This window comes from Stenella coeruleoalba (assembly GCF_951394435.1).
Source record: "Stenella coeruleoalba genome assembly, chromosome: 16".
NCBI classification, from domain to species: domain Eukaryota; kingdom Metazoa; phylum Chordata; class Mammalia; order Artiodactyla; family Delphinidae; genus Stenella; species Stenella coeruleoalba.
Genome location: NC_137162.1, coordinates 29,783,953 through 29,799,055, shown reverse-complemented (window position 1 = coordinate 29,799,055; position 15,103 = coordinate 29,783,953). Strand labels below are relative to the sequence as shown.

Sequence of the window (15,103 nt, the reverse complement as noted above, 5' to 3'; positions counted from 1 at the left end):
AGTAATATTTGTTCACTGCTCCCCCTTTCTTCTCATCTCTCCCTACTTCCACATTAGAGCTCCCTTTCTAAATCTCGGAGCTGATCATGTCACTCTTCAACCTAATTCACGGGACCCTGTACACAAGGCAAACAGAGATTTGTTTTTAATTGCAATTTCATATAACAAGTACTATATGAGGAATGGGTAGTAATAACAACACTTACCCACCACCGACTATGTGCCAGGCACTACTCCAACCCTTTACATGGATGATCTCATTTAATCCTCATAGTAACCTTGTGAGGTAGGTACCACTTTTGTCCCCATTTTACAGATGAGGAAATGAAGGCACAGAGAGGTTAAGTAACTTGCTCAAGGTCACACAACTAGTACGTGGTAGAGCCAGGATTTGTGTCTAAGCCATTTGGCTCCAGAAATGGTGCCCTTGGACACTACACTAAACAGTGTCTTTCACTACACCAGACTTGTCTTAAAGGAAGTAAGATGGGAGCACAATGGAAGGAGCAAGCATCTCTGCCTGGGGGTGCTGGGGAAGGCCCACGAGGCAGTGATGAACTGGCCAGAGGGCCAAGGTGGAGAAAGCATTCCAGGCTGAGGAGCCAGCACGGGCATGGTGGCTGAGCAGGGTCATGCAGCCCCAGGAGGCTCGGAGTGGCTGGGACAGGACGGGTGGTGGGTCGGGGCGTGGCTAGGAGGTCCGAAGAGGCTGCGGAGGCCTGGCACAACACAAGCCAGAAGGGTGAGGGATGACTTGGCTGGAGGGACGTGTTGGAGAGAACACCGCAGCAGCGGGGTGTGGAGGAGGCCGTGGGAGCGTGGGCCTGGAAACAGAGAGGCCAGCTAGGAAGCAAATACTGTGGCCCAAATGGAGAGAAAGCTGCCATTCAGTCATTCACTCGGTCATTCATTCGCTAGTCTTATGCACCTCTGTCAGGCACTGTCTGGGCATCGGGAAAACAGCTGAGAACAAAATGAAGTCTTTGCTCCCGTGGAGCGTATATTCTAATGCCTCAGTCATCGGCGTTTCTCCACCCCGTCTTCCGCATTGCCAGCCTGGAAGACAAACACCAGACCTTCTGTACCTCCCCAGCCCCCCGGGGCCACCATGTCCTATGCATCTTCCCCAGCACCGTGAAAGTATAAGCCTTCCTCTTCCTTCCCGCCACCTGGAGAGAACTCCAGATGCTGCCTGCGGCTGCACTTATACAAAAGAGGCTTGGTCCTGCTCCAGAACAAGGCAGACGAAAACGCAGGGGACCCAGGCTGGGAGATGCCACAGAGACCCGCAGGCTAGTGAAATGGTGTTTCTGAAAGTGAGAGGACAAATGGAGTCTCCCAGCCTCACGCACAAGGCAGTGCAGGTCCTTAATGAGTATTATCAACTGCTCGGACTTCCGGGTCTGTAAAATGGGAAATGAAATGAGATAACGCATGCCCAGTGCCTGGCAAAGTCCATACGTGGTAGGTAATGGCGACGACAGTGATGCTATTACTACCGCATAAATGTTTTTCGAATGAACGAATGCATCTCAGGAGACGGAGTCCAGGCCCACCAGGTGCTCCCTGTCGGGGAGTAGCTGCCGAGTGTCGAATGGAACCCACGGGACTGTCAGACATTGAGGCATAGGCTGGCTTCTGTGACTAATTCGTCTAGGGACCTGGTGGAGTTCTTTGACATTTTAAACACTGCTTTCCAAATGCAAAACCCCTCGGTTTATAGTCACATACACATCCATTTTCAAGCATTTTGCAGATGCTAAGGGCCAGGTTAGAAATGATGCCTGAGGCATGGCTTCTGACCTCAAGGAGCTGACAGTCCTCTAGGGGGGACACATGATACAGGCGTAGGCATTCAGAGTAGCAACAGGTACAAAGTGCAGACGTAGCCCGTAGGAGGGAGGGATTAAGTATCGAGGTGTGTAGGGGGTGGGAAGGGCAGGCAGGAAAGGCCCCCTGGAGACAGGGAATCTGGATTCCAATGGGAGCTACATTCCAGGTGGATTTGACTCAGCTCGGTGCAGGTGGCAATGCCTTTGGAATGCAGTGTCTGGGGTGCGGAGTGGAAGGTGCAGGAGAAGGCGGAGACAGTCTTGCGTGGAGGCAGCAGCTGGGGCCTGTAGAACCCGCCTGGCGCATCTGGGAAGGAGCCTGGAGTCACCCGGTGAGGGAGGTCTGAAGTCGGGTAGAGATCCGATTAGATTTGGGGCAACAGTGTGCAGAACGGCTAGACTGGCTGGTTTCCAAAAAGTGAGTGAGAGTATCACAGAGGGGACCTTGACGTCCCGGAGCTGTGGGCAGTTGACGGTGTGGTACTGGATGACCTCCAAAGTTCTCTTCCGAGCCTAAGTGTCTACGGGTCAGGTTTTTTTTCTAAATCATTTAAAATGCATTAGCGGACCTTGCTATTTAAAAGCGTTCTCCTGGGAATCTTTCCGTGAAGCAATGATTCACTCTCCAGTCTGTCTTTGGTGGAAATCCAAATGATCATCTCTTCTATCAGCTTACAGCTACCAAGATAGACCTGCACGGAGCTTCCTTGTAGCAGCCTGGTGGAGGATGGGGGCAGTGGGCACCCACAAGAAGTGAAGGGGAGGAGAAACTCAGCCCTGCTCCAGGCTTAGAGCTGGTACCATCTCACAAGTGGGCCCTGTGTGGGCTCCTCAGACCCTGCTTGATCCGTGGGACCTTTGGAGGTTGACAGAGCCCTGGGGCCAAGCGCCAGCTCTGGGAAGAAGGAGCCCGAAGGAAAGCTGGCCTTATGGACCCAGGCCTGTCTGGAGATCCACTTTAATACCAAGGGCCACATCTGCCCCAGACTGGCCGCCTACATTCACACATTCATTTGTTCACCCACCGAGCACCTGTGGAGCCCCTCCATATGCCAAGCACTGTGCAAGGCACTGGGTTTACAGCTGAGAACAAAAGACACATGTCTCCACCCCCGCTGCTTGCAAGGCAGCATTTCTCCTTCTTGGGAACTCTTCTTTCCCCACCTGCAAAAGGCTCTTTGGATATACATAGCTTCTCGGATGACTGGTGCATGATTGCGATTCCAAGAAAGAGTCTGTTCTTAGACTAGGGCGAAAGGGAACGTGACATCACTAAGGCAAGGCGACAGAAAGGGCCCGTGTGCTCACCAACTCTGACTACAGGGACTGACCTCCAGAGGCTGGGCTGCCCTGGACACGCAAGATGCTCACCACCTGCACGACAGGAACTGGGTGAGATTTATGAGTGAGCTTGCCCTCCCAATTTGGGCAGGGAGGGGTGGAGCCTTGGTCCTCTAAGGACAGCCTCTAGGAACGTCCCACCTCCAATCCTGAGGGCAAGGGCAGGGCGGGGCCTTCTGTGAGAAACTCCAGCCGAGGCTGCTCCCATGACCCCTGCAAGGCTCCTCTGCCTGTCCAGGTGGGGGACAGGGGTTCCCCTGCAACCTGCTGGTCCCGAAGGAGGGCAGGGACAAAGGAAATCTGGAGGAGGGGGTGGCTCTCAAGGTAGGTGGAGCGGCTGTTAGGGAGGGAAGAAGTCCCCATGGTCCCTTCCTCAGTCAACAGGACCCCTTAGCTCCACAGTGATTCCCATGACCTTGTCACTGTACTTGTTGGGTGCAAACAAAGATAAGAGTAACTGGAAGCCACAGGAAGGGTCATTTCACACTCTCGGCAACACGATTCCTTTGTGGTTAATTCAAGTAATATGTCAAAATGTCCCTTGGACGAGATCTTTAAGAATATGTCTTTTAAGTAAACAAGGTTTTCCTAATTAATGACACGCCTGCCCACCCCTCCTTCAAGTTCCTTGCAGAACTTCCCTGGGCCAAGAGGGCTGAGCCGGAAAGGGTGGTGAAGTCGCGGAGGGAGCGGGGACAAATCCAGCCGCTTGTCAGTTGGGGAGCTATCGGTTTCTCCGCCGGATGTTGATCAGATTTCCTGGGCTGGAACCAACTCACAGGGCCCGGGTACTGGAATTTTTCCAAGAAGCAAACGCTTTGCTTCTTACGAAGTCAACATGATTTCTTTCAAGGAAAATTTTTATCCTTTCTTTTTTGTAAGTGTCTAGGGTTTTTGAAGGGCAAATCTTTGGGCTTTTCTCTAAAGACAATGATTATGATATAATTATCATTCGCTAAGACCACCCCTGACCCCACACGCACTCACAGAGAGGCCTGGGGGTAGGGGAATGACGTGCCCACTTGTACCATGAGTCAGTGGCATAGCCAGAAATAGAACTTTCCAAACTCCCAAGTTCCTAATCATAGCAATATTAATAATAGTCTCTTTATAATTTTCTAAGTGTTTTCACAGCTCACATTGAATCTTTACAACAACTTTGTGGAGAGTCTGGGTAAGTCATTCTCAGGAGACAGCAGATCTGAGGCCCAGACCAGCTTTGCCACTTGTTTGCTGTGTGACCCTGGCTGGTCTATTCACCTCTCTGGATCTCAGGGTTCTCAGCTATGAAGTGGGAGCATCGGGTGAAAATACTTCTAAAATCCCTCCCACCTCTAACATGCTGTGATTCCATGATGTGATGCTCTGGTCCGGGGTTTCTCCACCTTGGCACTAGTGACTTCTCGGGCCAGACAGTTCTTTGTTGGGGGGCTGTCCTGTGCATTGTAGGATGGTTAATGTCATCCCTGGCCTCTACCAACTAGATGCCCAAAGCACTCCCTGCCCCAGTTGTCACAATCAAAAATGTCTACACACATTGTCAAGTGGGCAAAGTAATCCTTCCGTTCACTGCCCAAGGACTTCAATAAGGTCAAGACCATGTGGTTCAGTGGAGAAAGGTCTTCCTGCCCCCGCCTCTTCCCCAACCCCTGCACACTTTTCCACACGCTGTTCAAACACAACCTCCTAGTTCTTTGCTACTTCTCATTTCTTAAATGCCCTCCGTGGTCCAGCGTGTGTTTGGTGTGATAATGAACCGATTGATTTCATACCTTCTCTTAAAGAGAGTTCACAGGTTTATGTCCCCTAAGCAACCAGCCAGGCTCCCCAGAAATCCCTCGCAGAACCCTGGATGGCCTGGAAGCCTGTATCTGCAGCCCGCAGGAGGCTCGGTGAGCACGGACTTGTCAGCACTCTTAAATCACTGGGCTCTGAGGAAGCCTTCTCCCAGCACAAAGATCCTTCCTTAGGAATCAATAGCTCAAGGCCTTCTGTCACACTCAGAATTGTCCTGGGACCTGTAAAATTTCTTTTCCCCAAGCATGGCAGAACCCCGAAATGAAAACCCCAACACGGGGGAGGGAAGAGGGCAAGGAGGGAGTCCTGCCAAGGAGGCCTTGTTCGCAGCCCAGATGTTGCTGTGAGCAGAGGCTGATGTGCGAACCTGGACACTCGGTCTCATTCGCCGGGAAAAGGAAGACCCAGTGTGGTTCCCAGGGGTCCTGCAATAATGTCCTCTCCCAGCTGAATACCTCTTTACATCTCACCAAGGGTAGAGGCACGTTAAAGACTATCTTCCTTGATTTTCACTATCCTACACTCATCACAGGTTGCCAGCCTCATCATTTTGCAGAGGAGGAAACTGAGGCATGCAGAGGTTAAGCGGTTTGTCCAAGGCGCCTGAACAGGAAGTGAGGAGCCGGATTCTAAGCCTGAGTCATTTCCACTACTGAGCTGCCTTCCCAGCGAGAGTAAGATTAAGGGTCAACCATCTGGTGGGGTTCATGAAAGAGGCGACTTCTTGTTTCCTCAGTGTCTAATGCCACTCCCCCATTCAAACAAAAATACAGAGGTACTGTGCTATAGCTGTATTTTATGTAAGTATATTCCTCTGGGCTTATCCAGAACCAAACCATGCCTTGGGAATGCTGGCACAACTCTTCAGCTAGAGCTGGAATCAGGCACAGATCCCAAGCACAGCCTCTCAGAAACCCTGCTTTCAAGGAGGGGGCTGTGGCTCTCCGGTGTTCCACATTATCCTACCACCTCCCTCCTCTACCTGAAGAAAAAGACCCAACTTGTCTGTGAGCCTGAAGGAGATGAGGAAACTCAAGCACCTTCCCTGGCAACAAGCATCCCTCAGGTGAGCCTTAGGGACAGAAGAGGATCCGCCTCTTGGAATCTTGGCTCCGCAGCACTGGTCCCTCCTGAGGGTTGCTGGCAAGTCTGCAGAGGCTCGGGGCGGGGGGGCTCTATGCAGAGTGCAAAGGAGCAGGGTGGGGAGAGGACACAGAGGGGGCAGCCCACAGGCCACTCAGCAAACCTCCTTCCCAGGGCCTGGCTCAGATGTCAACAGCCAGCCTCACAGAAAAGAAAAAGGGCAATGGAAATGGTAGTATCTTCCAGGTCACCCAAGAAGCCCTAATATGAGGATTTTGCAAAAATAGAACATCCTAGAACTCTGACCTTGAGCTGGGAGCAGCAAGGATGGGGAAATGGGCAAATACTGATTGGAAACTCTCCCCTTCACCCAGGATCTGAGTACTGGAGGCCCCATAGGCAGTGGTGTGACGACAGGTCAGAGAGACCTCACTCAAGCATGCCTGAACAGAAGGAAGGAAAAGCTCCAGGCTTGGGTTCCAAGACCACCGCAAGGGGCTGGGCATTTCTGATTCCTACGTGCGTGGACAGAAACCAGGAGTCGCATTGCTTTTGCCTATAAGACCACTTGAAATAACAAGACAAGATAATGGAGGAAGGGGAAAGAATAATTAGGAATTTCTGTTACCTGTATATGTACATTATGAGAACTTTATCTGCTCCTCACCTCCTCAGTCTGAATAACAGATTCAAAGGAAATTTCCCCCAGTTTACTAGATTTATTAATTTACCGATGTCTGATCAGTCAGTAATTATGAACACTTACTGTGCAGAGAACACACGTCCATCTCCATAGTAAAGAGGAAGCAGGTCATGGGAGCGGAAAGAGCTCTAAGTAGAGGACTGGAAATCCTAGGACCCAGTCCTATCCTTCCACCAAATAGCCATGTGACCTTGGGCAAGATACTTGCCTTAACTGGGTTTCAGTTTTCTCATCTGAAAATTAAGTGTGCATGTGGGACGGCGTTGGAGTAGGTGCTCTTCAAGGTTCCTTTCTTCTAGCTCTAATATTCTTGGGCTCTATGAGTCGTAAACAAGTTCAAAGAACACACCAGCACCAAACACAAAGGATGATCTCAGAGAGCAGGTGGGGCTAGGTACCAGCTCTATTTCCTTGGAATGCTGTACATGTATCTGTCTCATTGCACCTGAGACCACAGACCACCTGAAGTCCAGGAAGTACGTGGTAGAAGGGTTCCAATCATGAAGGTGATGGTTAAAGGCTATAGCCTGAACCTGCTTAAAGCATTAAGTTACTATGACCAATGAAGGGCAAGAAGTGAGAAGTCAGTGGTCCTGAGCTGGGTGCCTTTGGCGCCCCCTACTGGGCACCAAAGAGCCTGCTGGGCAGCTTCCATTGCCTCAGCAGGCAGCAAGCAAGACTGAGAACGGGACTGTCACAGCTGTTTAATAGGACTACCTTCCTGGTCTGTAGGCCGGTCTCTATAAGAGTATGTTTCACTCTCCAGAATTACACAGACCATCGGTCCACACATTCAGAGGGCACTACGGTGCTGCTGTAGGACGTCTTAACCAAACATCAAGGTGCAGAGTAATAAACCTCAGGGTTCAGAACACCAGGTGCAGCCCAGATGGAGAGGAGAGAAGAAAGCAACAAGCAGGTATTTCGCTGTACAAATCCCCAGTGGAGAGAAGGTCTTGGGAAATGCAGCAGAAAAATGTTGACTGCAGGTAGAGGATGGAGCTGGGTTTGGGGGTATGAATTGAGAGCCCCACTAAAAGATCTACAGGCTGATGCAGCTGCCCTAGGAGTTCAAAACACTCATTCATGTTCAGGGATGAGGTACAGGATACAGCCCCAACTGAGCAGCCCACTTTTGACCTTCTCCAGAGACCATTAGTACCAACTGTAAACCAGGATATTCTAACTGTGGTCCACTGAGCCAGCATCAAGACCTTAAACTCCCTTCATTGTCCCTTAAATGGACTTTAGGACCTGCTGCCAGAAACATGTTCTTAATCAAGTCAGACTGAGAGAAAAAGCTTCCTCAAGGGCCATATTGGAAGAACCGCCATATTCCCACTTTCCATTCTCCATCTCCCCTTCCTCATGGCTGAGAATGAGGTACAGGGTGACTCTGAATTCGCTCTAATTCAGTCTTGGGGAGCTGCAGCCCCAAGTCATCAGGGTCAAAAAATCTCCCACCAACAGCGTTTCTCTTCCCACAAGAGTTCTCCCCTGATTCAAGCAGCACTACAGAGTTGTCCCCTATCCCTGGAACCTTCTTGCCTTCTTTTCCACCTGGCTTCACTTGGGAAATCCTGCACCCATCCCAGAAGACACCTCAAGTGTGACTCAAGAATATGTCTTGCCTGGAGAGCTGAAGCACCTCCTGGGACACACAGAAGCCACACTACGTGCACACCTTACCACCACCAGCGGCAATATTCATTAGTCATTCCCCGAGGAAGGAAAGTGACCCCCCTCCCCAACCCCAGAAACACTTCCCGGCCACTCTGGGAGGCTCCTATCCAGGCTGGGATGGCTCTGGTTTCTTGAGTTGGTTTCTGCAGAAACAGGACTAACCAGGACTCCCAACTACTGTACTGCGAAGAAGCGCGCTGCATTGCTGGGCATGCCCCCAAGCTCGGCCTGCTGCCCCATCAAAGCCTCCATGTGTCCCCACTGGGCTGAGGAGGATCCCTGGTCCCCCTGGAATGCCTGAAGCTGGCTTGCCTGAGATAGGCTGAAAGCAAGCGGACCACACCTCGGTCCAGCAAAGGCAGCCGGCAGCTACGCCGCGCGCTGGGCTGGCTCCCCGAGCTCTCTGCCACCCAGCGCTGTGCCCGGGAGCTCGGCTTTCCCGGGGAAGAAGAGCTAGCTTCCCCTAGGGCTCCTCCCCATCTTGGAAGCCTAGGCACCCGGCCGAGGCCAGTAGCTTCCCAGGCCCGGAGCTGAGCCTGGTTCGCTGGGTGACTCCCCACTACCCCAGGCACATCCCTCCTCACCTGCTCCGCCCCCTCCCAGCCCCGGTGCCCTCTCCCCAAACAGCTGACCTCCAGGACGCCCCCGACACCTTCTCTGCAACTATGAGGGCTATCGCCCCCGCACCTCCGCTCCCACCTCTCCTCCACCTCCGGCCCCGCACCCGCCTCTACCCCAGCCCGCGGGAGGCTCTGCGCGCCAGTCGAGTCCTGCGCCTCTTGGCAAGTTGGAAGCCAAGCCGCCGCCGCCTTAGCGGTCTCCGTCTTCCCCGATTCCCGGGCGGCACCCCCGCCAGCCCGGCGGGCGGATCGGGGTGGGGCGCAAAGGGCGGGAGAAACTTTCTCTGCCTGAGTGGGTGAGGGGCACCGGAGCGGGTACTCACGCCGGCGTCTGCGCTCGGAGCCATCCTCGGGCTCTCTCAGCCCCACCGCCTGGGGGCGTCGGAGAGCGGGAGCTCGCTGCCGCCTCTGCCGCCGCCGCCGCTGCCTTCCAGCTCCCAGCCCCGGTCCCGGGCTGGCCTGGAGCCTCCCGCCCCGACGCCGCTCGCTCGCTCGCTTTATACAACTCCACTCGAGCGCGCCCGGGCTTATGTAAAGGCTGGCGGAGACCCGCAGCCAATGGCGCCGCAGCTGGAGCTGAGGGCCCGGGGGTGGGGGGCGCCCGCGTGGCCAATCGCGGCCCGGGGAGCCCGGGGAGCCGGGTGGGGGGAGGGGCGCCTCCCCTCGCTGATTTAGAGCCGGGATTGCGGTGGCAGCCGCCGGCAGCCCGGCCGGCCGCGCGCGACGCGTCGGGCGCTGGGGTGGGCGGCGGCGAGGGCGGGTGCCCCCCTGCGCCCCACCGCGGCGTCGCGTAACCTTCAGGAGGCAGCGGGACCTGGCGAGGGGGGCGAGGGCGTCTGGCTGGGCGCTGGGGGCCGGGGGCTGGCGGGAAGCAGGGGTCCCCCGGGAGGAAGCGCCGGGAAGGAAGGCGGGGGGAGGGGGGGCGGCGAGCCCCAGGGCCCCGCGGTCACCCCTGCGCGCAGGGCCGAGAGTGGCGGCTGGGACAGCGGCGTGCCTTCCCGTTTCCCCAGATAGCGATCTGGCGTCGCCGGGCCGGGCCGGGCCGGAGCGGCCGCGCGAGCCGCGGTGATGGCGAGATTTCGCGCTGCGGAGCGAGCGCTGAGCCGATCTTTATCCGGTCAGGGGACGTGTCCGAGTGCCTTCCGGGGACTGCTCAGTATGGAGAGCGGAGCTTCGCTACGGCCCCAGAGGGCGGGGAGCGGGCGAGCACAGCTCGGAGATGAGGCGCGGCGGCGGAGGCGGTCGCGGGCAGCGTCTCTCCCTCCCGCCTGGTCCCCCGCCCGCCCGCCGGCCTTGCGGGCGGTGCCCCCACCCCACCCTACCCCTCCTAGCCCCTGCCCAGACAGGGCCGAGGCTGAGCCCGGCCCACCCACTCTGGTCCGGTGCGTCCATCCAGCCTCCCTCACCGCTTTGCTCACAGGTACTGCTTCCCCCCCTCCTCGAACCCCAGCCCCCTGCCGTGGGCGGGACGATCTCAGCCTCTCAGGGCAGGGTGCAGCGGGGGGCTAAGCTTGGGAGGAAAGCCCTTGGTCAGCAGTGCCCAAAGTGCCCGTGTGCGGGGCAGGAAACTGGCCTAGGTCGATAACACTCTCAAGTCAGGTCCCTTATTTTGCGCCTAGAATAGGGCCTGGCACGTAGTAGGCGCTCAGTAAGGATTTACTGAATGAACCTTGAACTGAATAAGGACTTGGGGTTTCTGAGAGCTGGGGTACTGGGCTTGGGAAGAGAAAGACCTGGGAATAAGCCATCAGAGAGGGAGGGACCTAGGACTGTTTTCTCATCTATTGATGCCTTTATGACCACCACCCTGCTGTCTGGGCACTTGACTCCAAATGTGCTCTTTCGTGGGAGACGCCGACAGCCAGCCCCTGACCCCAGACCCGGTTATCCCCAGGTTTTGAGCAGAACTACCAGAGCCTACTCTGGGCCCTGATTTCAGGTGGCTGTGATCGTCCTCTGGAAAGACATAGCTAAGGACAGGCAATCTTTCTCGCTTTGGGGGTCCTGGATCTAGCTCAGGTTCTTAACCTTTTGAGGGTGATGAAAGCTTTTGGCTGTTTTCAATCTGATGAAAACCATTGAATCCTTTCTCTAGAAAAATATACACGTACACATTTACAGGCATACACACACACCTTGAGTATAATTTCAGGATCATTAGGGACCCTGAGTCTCTCTTGGGGCTCTGCCCAATGTCAAGCTCCTGTTTCTCTAGGGGTCTAGGACAGTGGTTTATAATCATCCTCCTTTTGGGGAATCACAGAACTCTTTTGAGCCTTTCAAGAATCTGATTAATGGTATGAGTCTGTGTCTCAGGAAACTGCTCGATCACATACACACGTGTTGACATGCAATTTTAGGGAGTTCGTGGATCCTCAAAACCAGATTCAGAAGCTTCAGCAAAGAGCAAATAGACTTTGCCCCATGGGTACACCTGATCCCCAGCTCTCTCCACAAGGAGTCCGGTGAGCTCTGTACCATGCTGCCTCATACCACCACCGTATTCTGAGGGCATCTGAGTCATGTGGTGATGGCCCCGGCACCTGAGAGACCATCTCCACACTTGTCTCTGCATCTCGGTCCCCGCCACCCTCTTAGTGTAGAAATAAGTTGCAGGTTGTCATGTTCTGTCTGATCTATGAGCATTCCTTAGCCAGAAACTCCAACTCTGGGAGACAGCAAGTGACTGGTAATTAACCAGGTTCACTCAATCCCAAGCTTCTGAGCACATCTTTCGTGGTTTTTGTTCTCACCTCTCTCTCTTTGCCGGTGAAGCTGTTAGCAGGAGCCCCAGCTGTGGAGCCTCACCTCACCTAAGCCCGACAGATTTAGTAACCAGCGCAGTAATTATCAGCATTAGCCATCCAGATGTGAATAGGCTTTCTGTACAAAACAGCTCTATAATGATCTCACACTTTCTGGCAGCTAGCCAAGTAAGGGTGCATCAGACCAGAGGTGCTGGGGAAGGACAGAGAAATGCAGGAAATGACGGAGACAGTCTCTCCAGGAAGTTCTTTAGGGAATGCAATTTGGTTTCTGCACTTGAACTTGTAAGGGTTCAGTCGGTGGACCAGGCCTTTCTGGTCCTGTAATTTCTAATTCCTCTAATGTCCTCCATGTCCATTCACTCAGTTCATGTCTGTGCCCTGCCTGTATCATTGTAGACATCTTGCCCTCACAAATTTCCCAGACATATCTTGCTTTCTCGGGGCACATGCACATTTATGGACTGAATTGTGTCCCCTTCAGATGCATATGTTGAAGACTTAACTTCCAATGTGACTATGTTTGGAGATAGGGCCTCTAAAGAGATAGTTACGGTTAAATGAGGTCAAAAGTGTGGGACCCTAATCCTTAGGATTGGAGACCTTATAAGAAAAGAAAGGGACACTGGAGATCTTCCTGTCTCTCTGGGCACACACAGAAGAAAGGTCATTTTAGGACACAGACAAAGGTGGCCGTTTGCAAGCTAAGGAGAGAAGCCCCCAAAGAAACAAAAACCTGCCGGCACCTCGGTCTGGGACTTCCAGCCTCCTACTGTGAGAAAATAAAATTCATTTGTTTAAGCCACCTGATCTGTGGTATTTTCTTATGGCAGCCCGAGCAGACTAACACACATATGTTTTCAACACGCTCCTTACCCCCATCCAGCTTGTTCAGTCTCCTCCCAACACGCTGACTCTCTCTGTACTGTCCCCCCACAAACCTTGTCCATTCTTACCTGGGACACTTGCCTAAAATGTTTTCTCATCTTCTGGCACCCGACTAAGTCTCACTTCTCACAGCATCTTCCAAAACTGCTCTGGCCTGCATTGGAGCTTTGCCTTTTCAGCCCTGCTGCAGGTCTGCAACATCTTAGCACTCTATTATACATATTGTCCTGCGTTCTCTCTAATTGTTTCTTATGCAGAAAAACTTGGCCTTCCTCTCAGAATAGAAGCCCCTTTAAGTCCAGAGTTTGTACCTTGTACTTGACTACCTCATAGAACCCAGCGTGAAACTGGGCACAGAATGAACACAGGGTTTGCTGATTAATTTATTCCAATTAAATGTATTTATGTTTCAAAAAAAAATACTAGAAAAGTTTCATAGCACTTCATTTTCTAAAAGCTCAAGACATTTGGGTGTGTCATTTCAGTCATCTCGAAAGCCCATTGGAGCAGAGGCTGTTGGGAACCAACCCTCTCCTCTGGTTCAGGATCAGAGGGTTACACAAGCTACTCAGAGTCACACAAACTCAACCCTTCTTTCTCCAAATCAGAAGATTTGCTCTCCTTGGTTTCCTTTTGACCCTCACTGATCCACCTGGCTGTCTTCGCACTCTCCAGATAGAGAGGAAAGGCTAGGGAATCTCAGCTCTTAGAGATGCTTCTGTTTCAACAAATCTTACCTGAGGCCCTTGAAGCCAGAGGTGCTTTAGAATTCAGAAAGGTACCGAACGCACTGAACATGCCCTGTGAGATCCTGGGCAGCATCTCTTAATCAGCCTCATTATTTCTGCAGTAAAACATAAAACATTTAGTGTGAATGTTCACACTAAATGGGTATGAGGATAAAATGGCTTCACTTCAGTTTGTCTGGTTTTGTCACCAGATGAGTTCTGGCATCAAACTTGTAAAAAACCAAAAAAACCCCCAAATCCATGCCTTGATTTTCAGAGATTTGGAAATTTGGAATTGCAGGTAGGGGATATATGGAATGATATTTTAGGCTTGGTTGTCCCAAAAGAAATGAATGTTTTGTGAGGGTGTGGAAAAGTAGCACTCATAGCAAAAGAGAAACCATAAACTGGGAAAGAAGTGAGGGGTTTAAGAGAGTGTGAGGAAATAACCCCTTCTCAAACCAAGCTGTACTGGGTTGTAGTTCCTTTTTTCTAAGGAGTACAAATTTATCAGCGGCTGGTGAGTTTTCAGATGGACTTGTGTTAACAGTGGCATATAAGTGGCAGAAGTACAGAATGCACTTTTGAGGGGAGGCAAGTAGGGGTGAAGATGACGGAAGCTCTTGAAGAGAAGCCACAAACCATGGTGGACTTCCAGATGGCCAGAGAGTTAGTTCCGAACAGCTTAAAACGGGAGCACAGGCTACAGGCAAGCTTCTCCGGGTGCAGAGGGCAGACCTGGGAAAGGGAGACTAGGTAAAGGGGGACATTATGAGATCCTAGAGAAGTCTGGTGAGAAAAGTCAGAGCCCCTTAGGGCTGGGGGGAGCCTGGGGGTGATGATGAAGGTAGATGACTGATCATCATGTTAATATGTACCCAGGCAGCCTGGGTGCTTTGAGGTTCTGCTCCACTGTAGTGCAGTGGCTTTGCAGTCTGAGTGGTTGGCTGAGAGCACAATGCAGAGAGGAGGACAGTAAAAGGGAAGGCCATGGTGGACCTGGGACTGCACAGCTCTCTATGCCGGCTTGAGATGCTCAGCCAGTCGTACCCTTCATGGTCAGGGGCTTGCCGGAGCCCAAGGTCAACAGCAGGGAAGCTTCATCTTGAATCTTAAGGCTAGCCACGTTGCTGACCTTCGTCCTGCTTTGCCTTTGTTCCCAGGTCCTAGTATCTGCTCTTACCTTTTTTTCTTCTGACAGAACTCTGTCTGGTACCCCCAGATAGAATAATGGGTGTCTCCTTCATTCTCCCAACCTGGTACCCTAACCTATGACCCAGATGCTCAGGGACTAGGATTCCTGGGTCCAGATACTCTACTTCCCTCCCTGTGGTTGAGTCTTTACCACCTCCTGCCTCACATTCCTGACATCAACTGCCTTCTCAAGGCTCTGCCAACTGCCTCATGCCAGCTTCCGTTGACATGCCCAGCCTGGCCTCACGTCTTCCCCCCACCAGCTGCCAGGACCTCCCTAGGTCCTGGCCCTGCCTTGGTGGGTAGGTCTTGATTCACCTTCCAGCCCATCCTGGTCTGTCATATCCAGCTGCCAACCCAGCAGGATCTCTGATAGACATGAGCTCATGGTCATCGCTTAAAGAAGAAGAGAAAAGCCTTTAGCAGTTGGGAAGTGATGACAGCAAACGCCAGGGAGCTCCTGGGCTAG

At 52.9% G+C, this 15,103-nt stretch overlaps 1 protein-coding gene across 3 annotated transcripts in view; it reads right to left on the bottom strand.

The window, feature by feature from the left end:
* The window catches only part of CRTAC1 (cartilage acidic protein 1), a 134,438-nt gene extending 124,897 nt beyond the window's left edge, over positions 1-9,541 (bottom strand). For all 3 annotated transcript variants that reach the window (XM_079899322.1, XM_079899321.1, XM_079899320.1), the window contains exon 1: positions 9,383-9,541. In XM_079899322.1, the coding sequence (XP_079755448.1) occupies positions 9,383-9,406 (24 nt within the window). In that variant the 5' untranslated portion in view covers positions 9,407-9,541. The remainder of the gene's footprint in view (positions 1-9,382) is intronic.
* Positions 9,542-15,103: the final 5,562 nt, after the last annotated feature.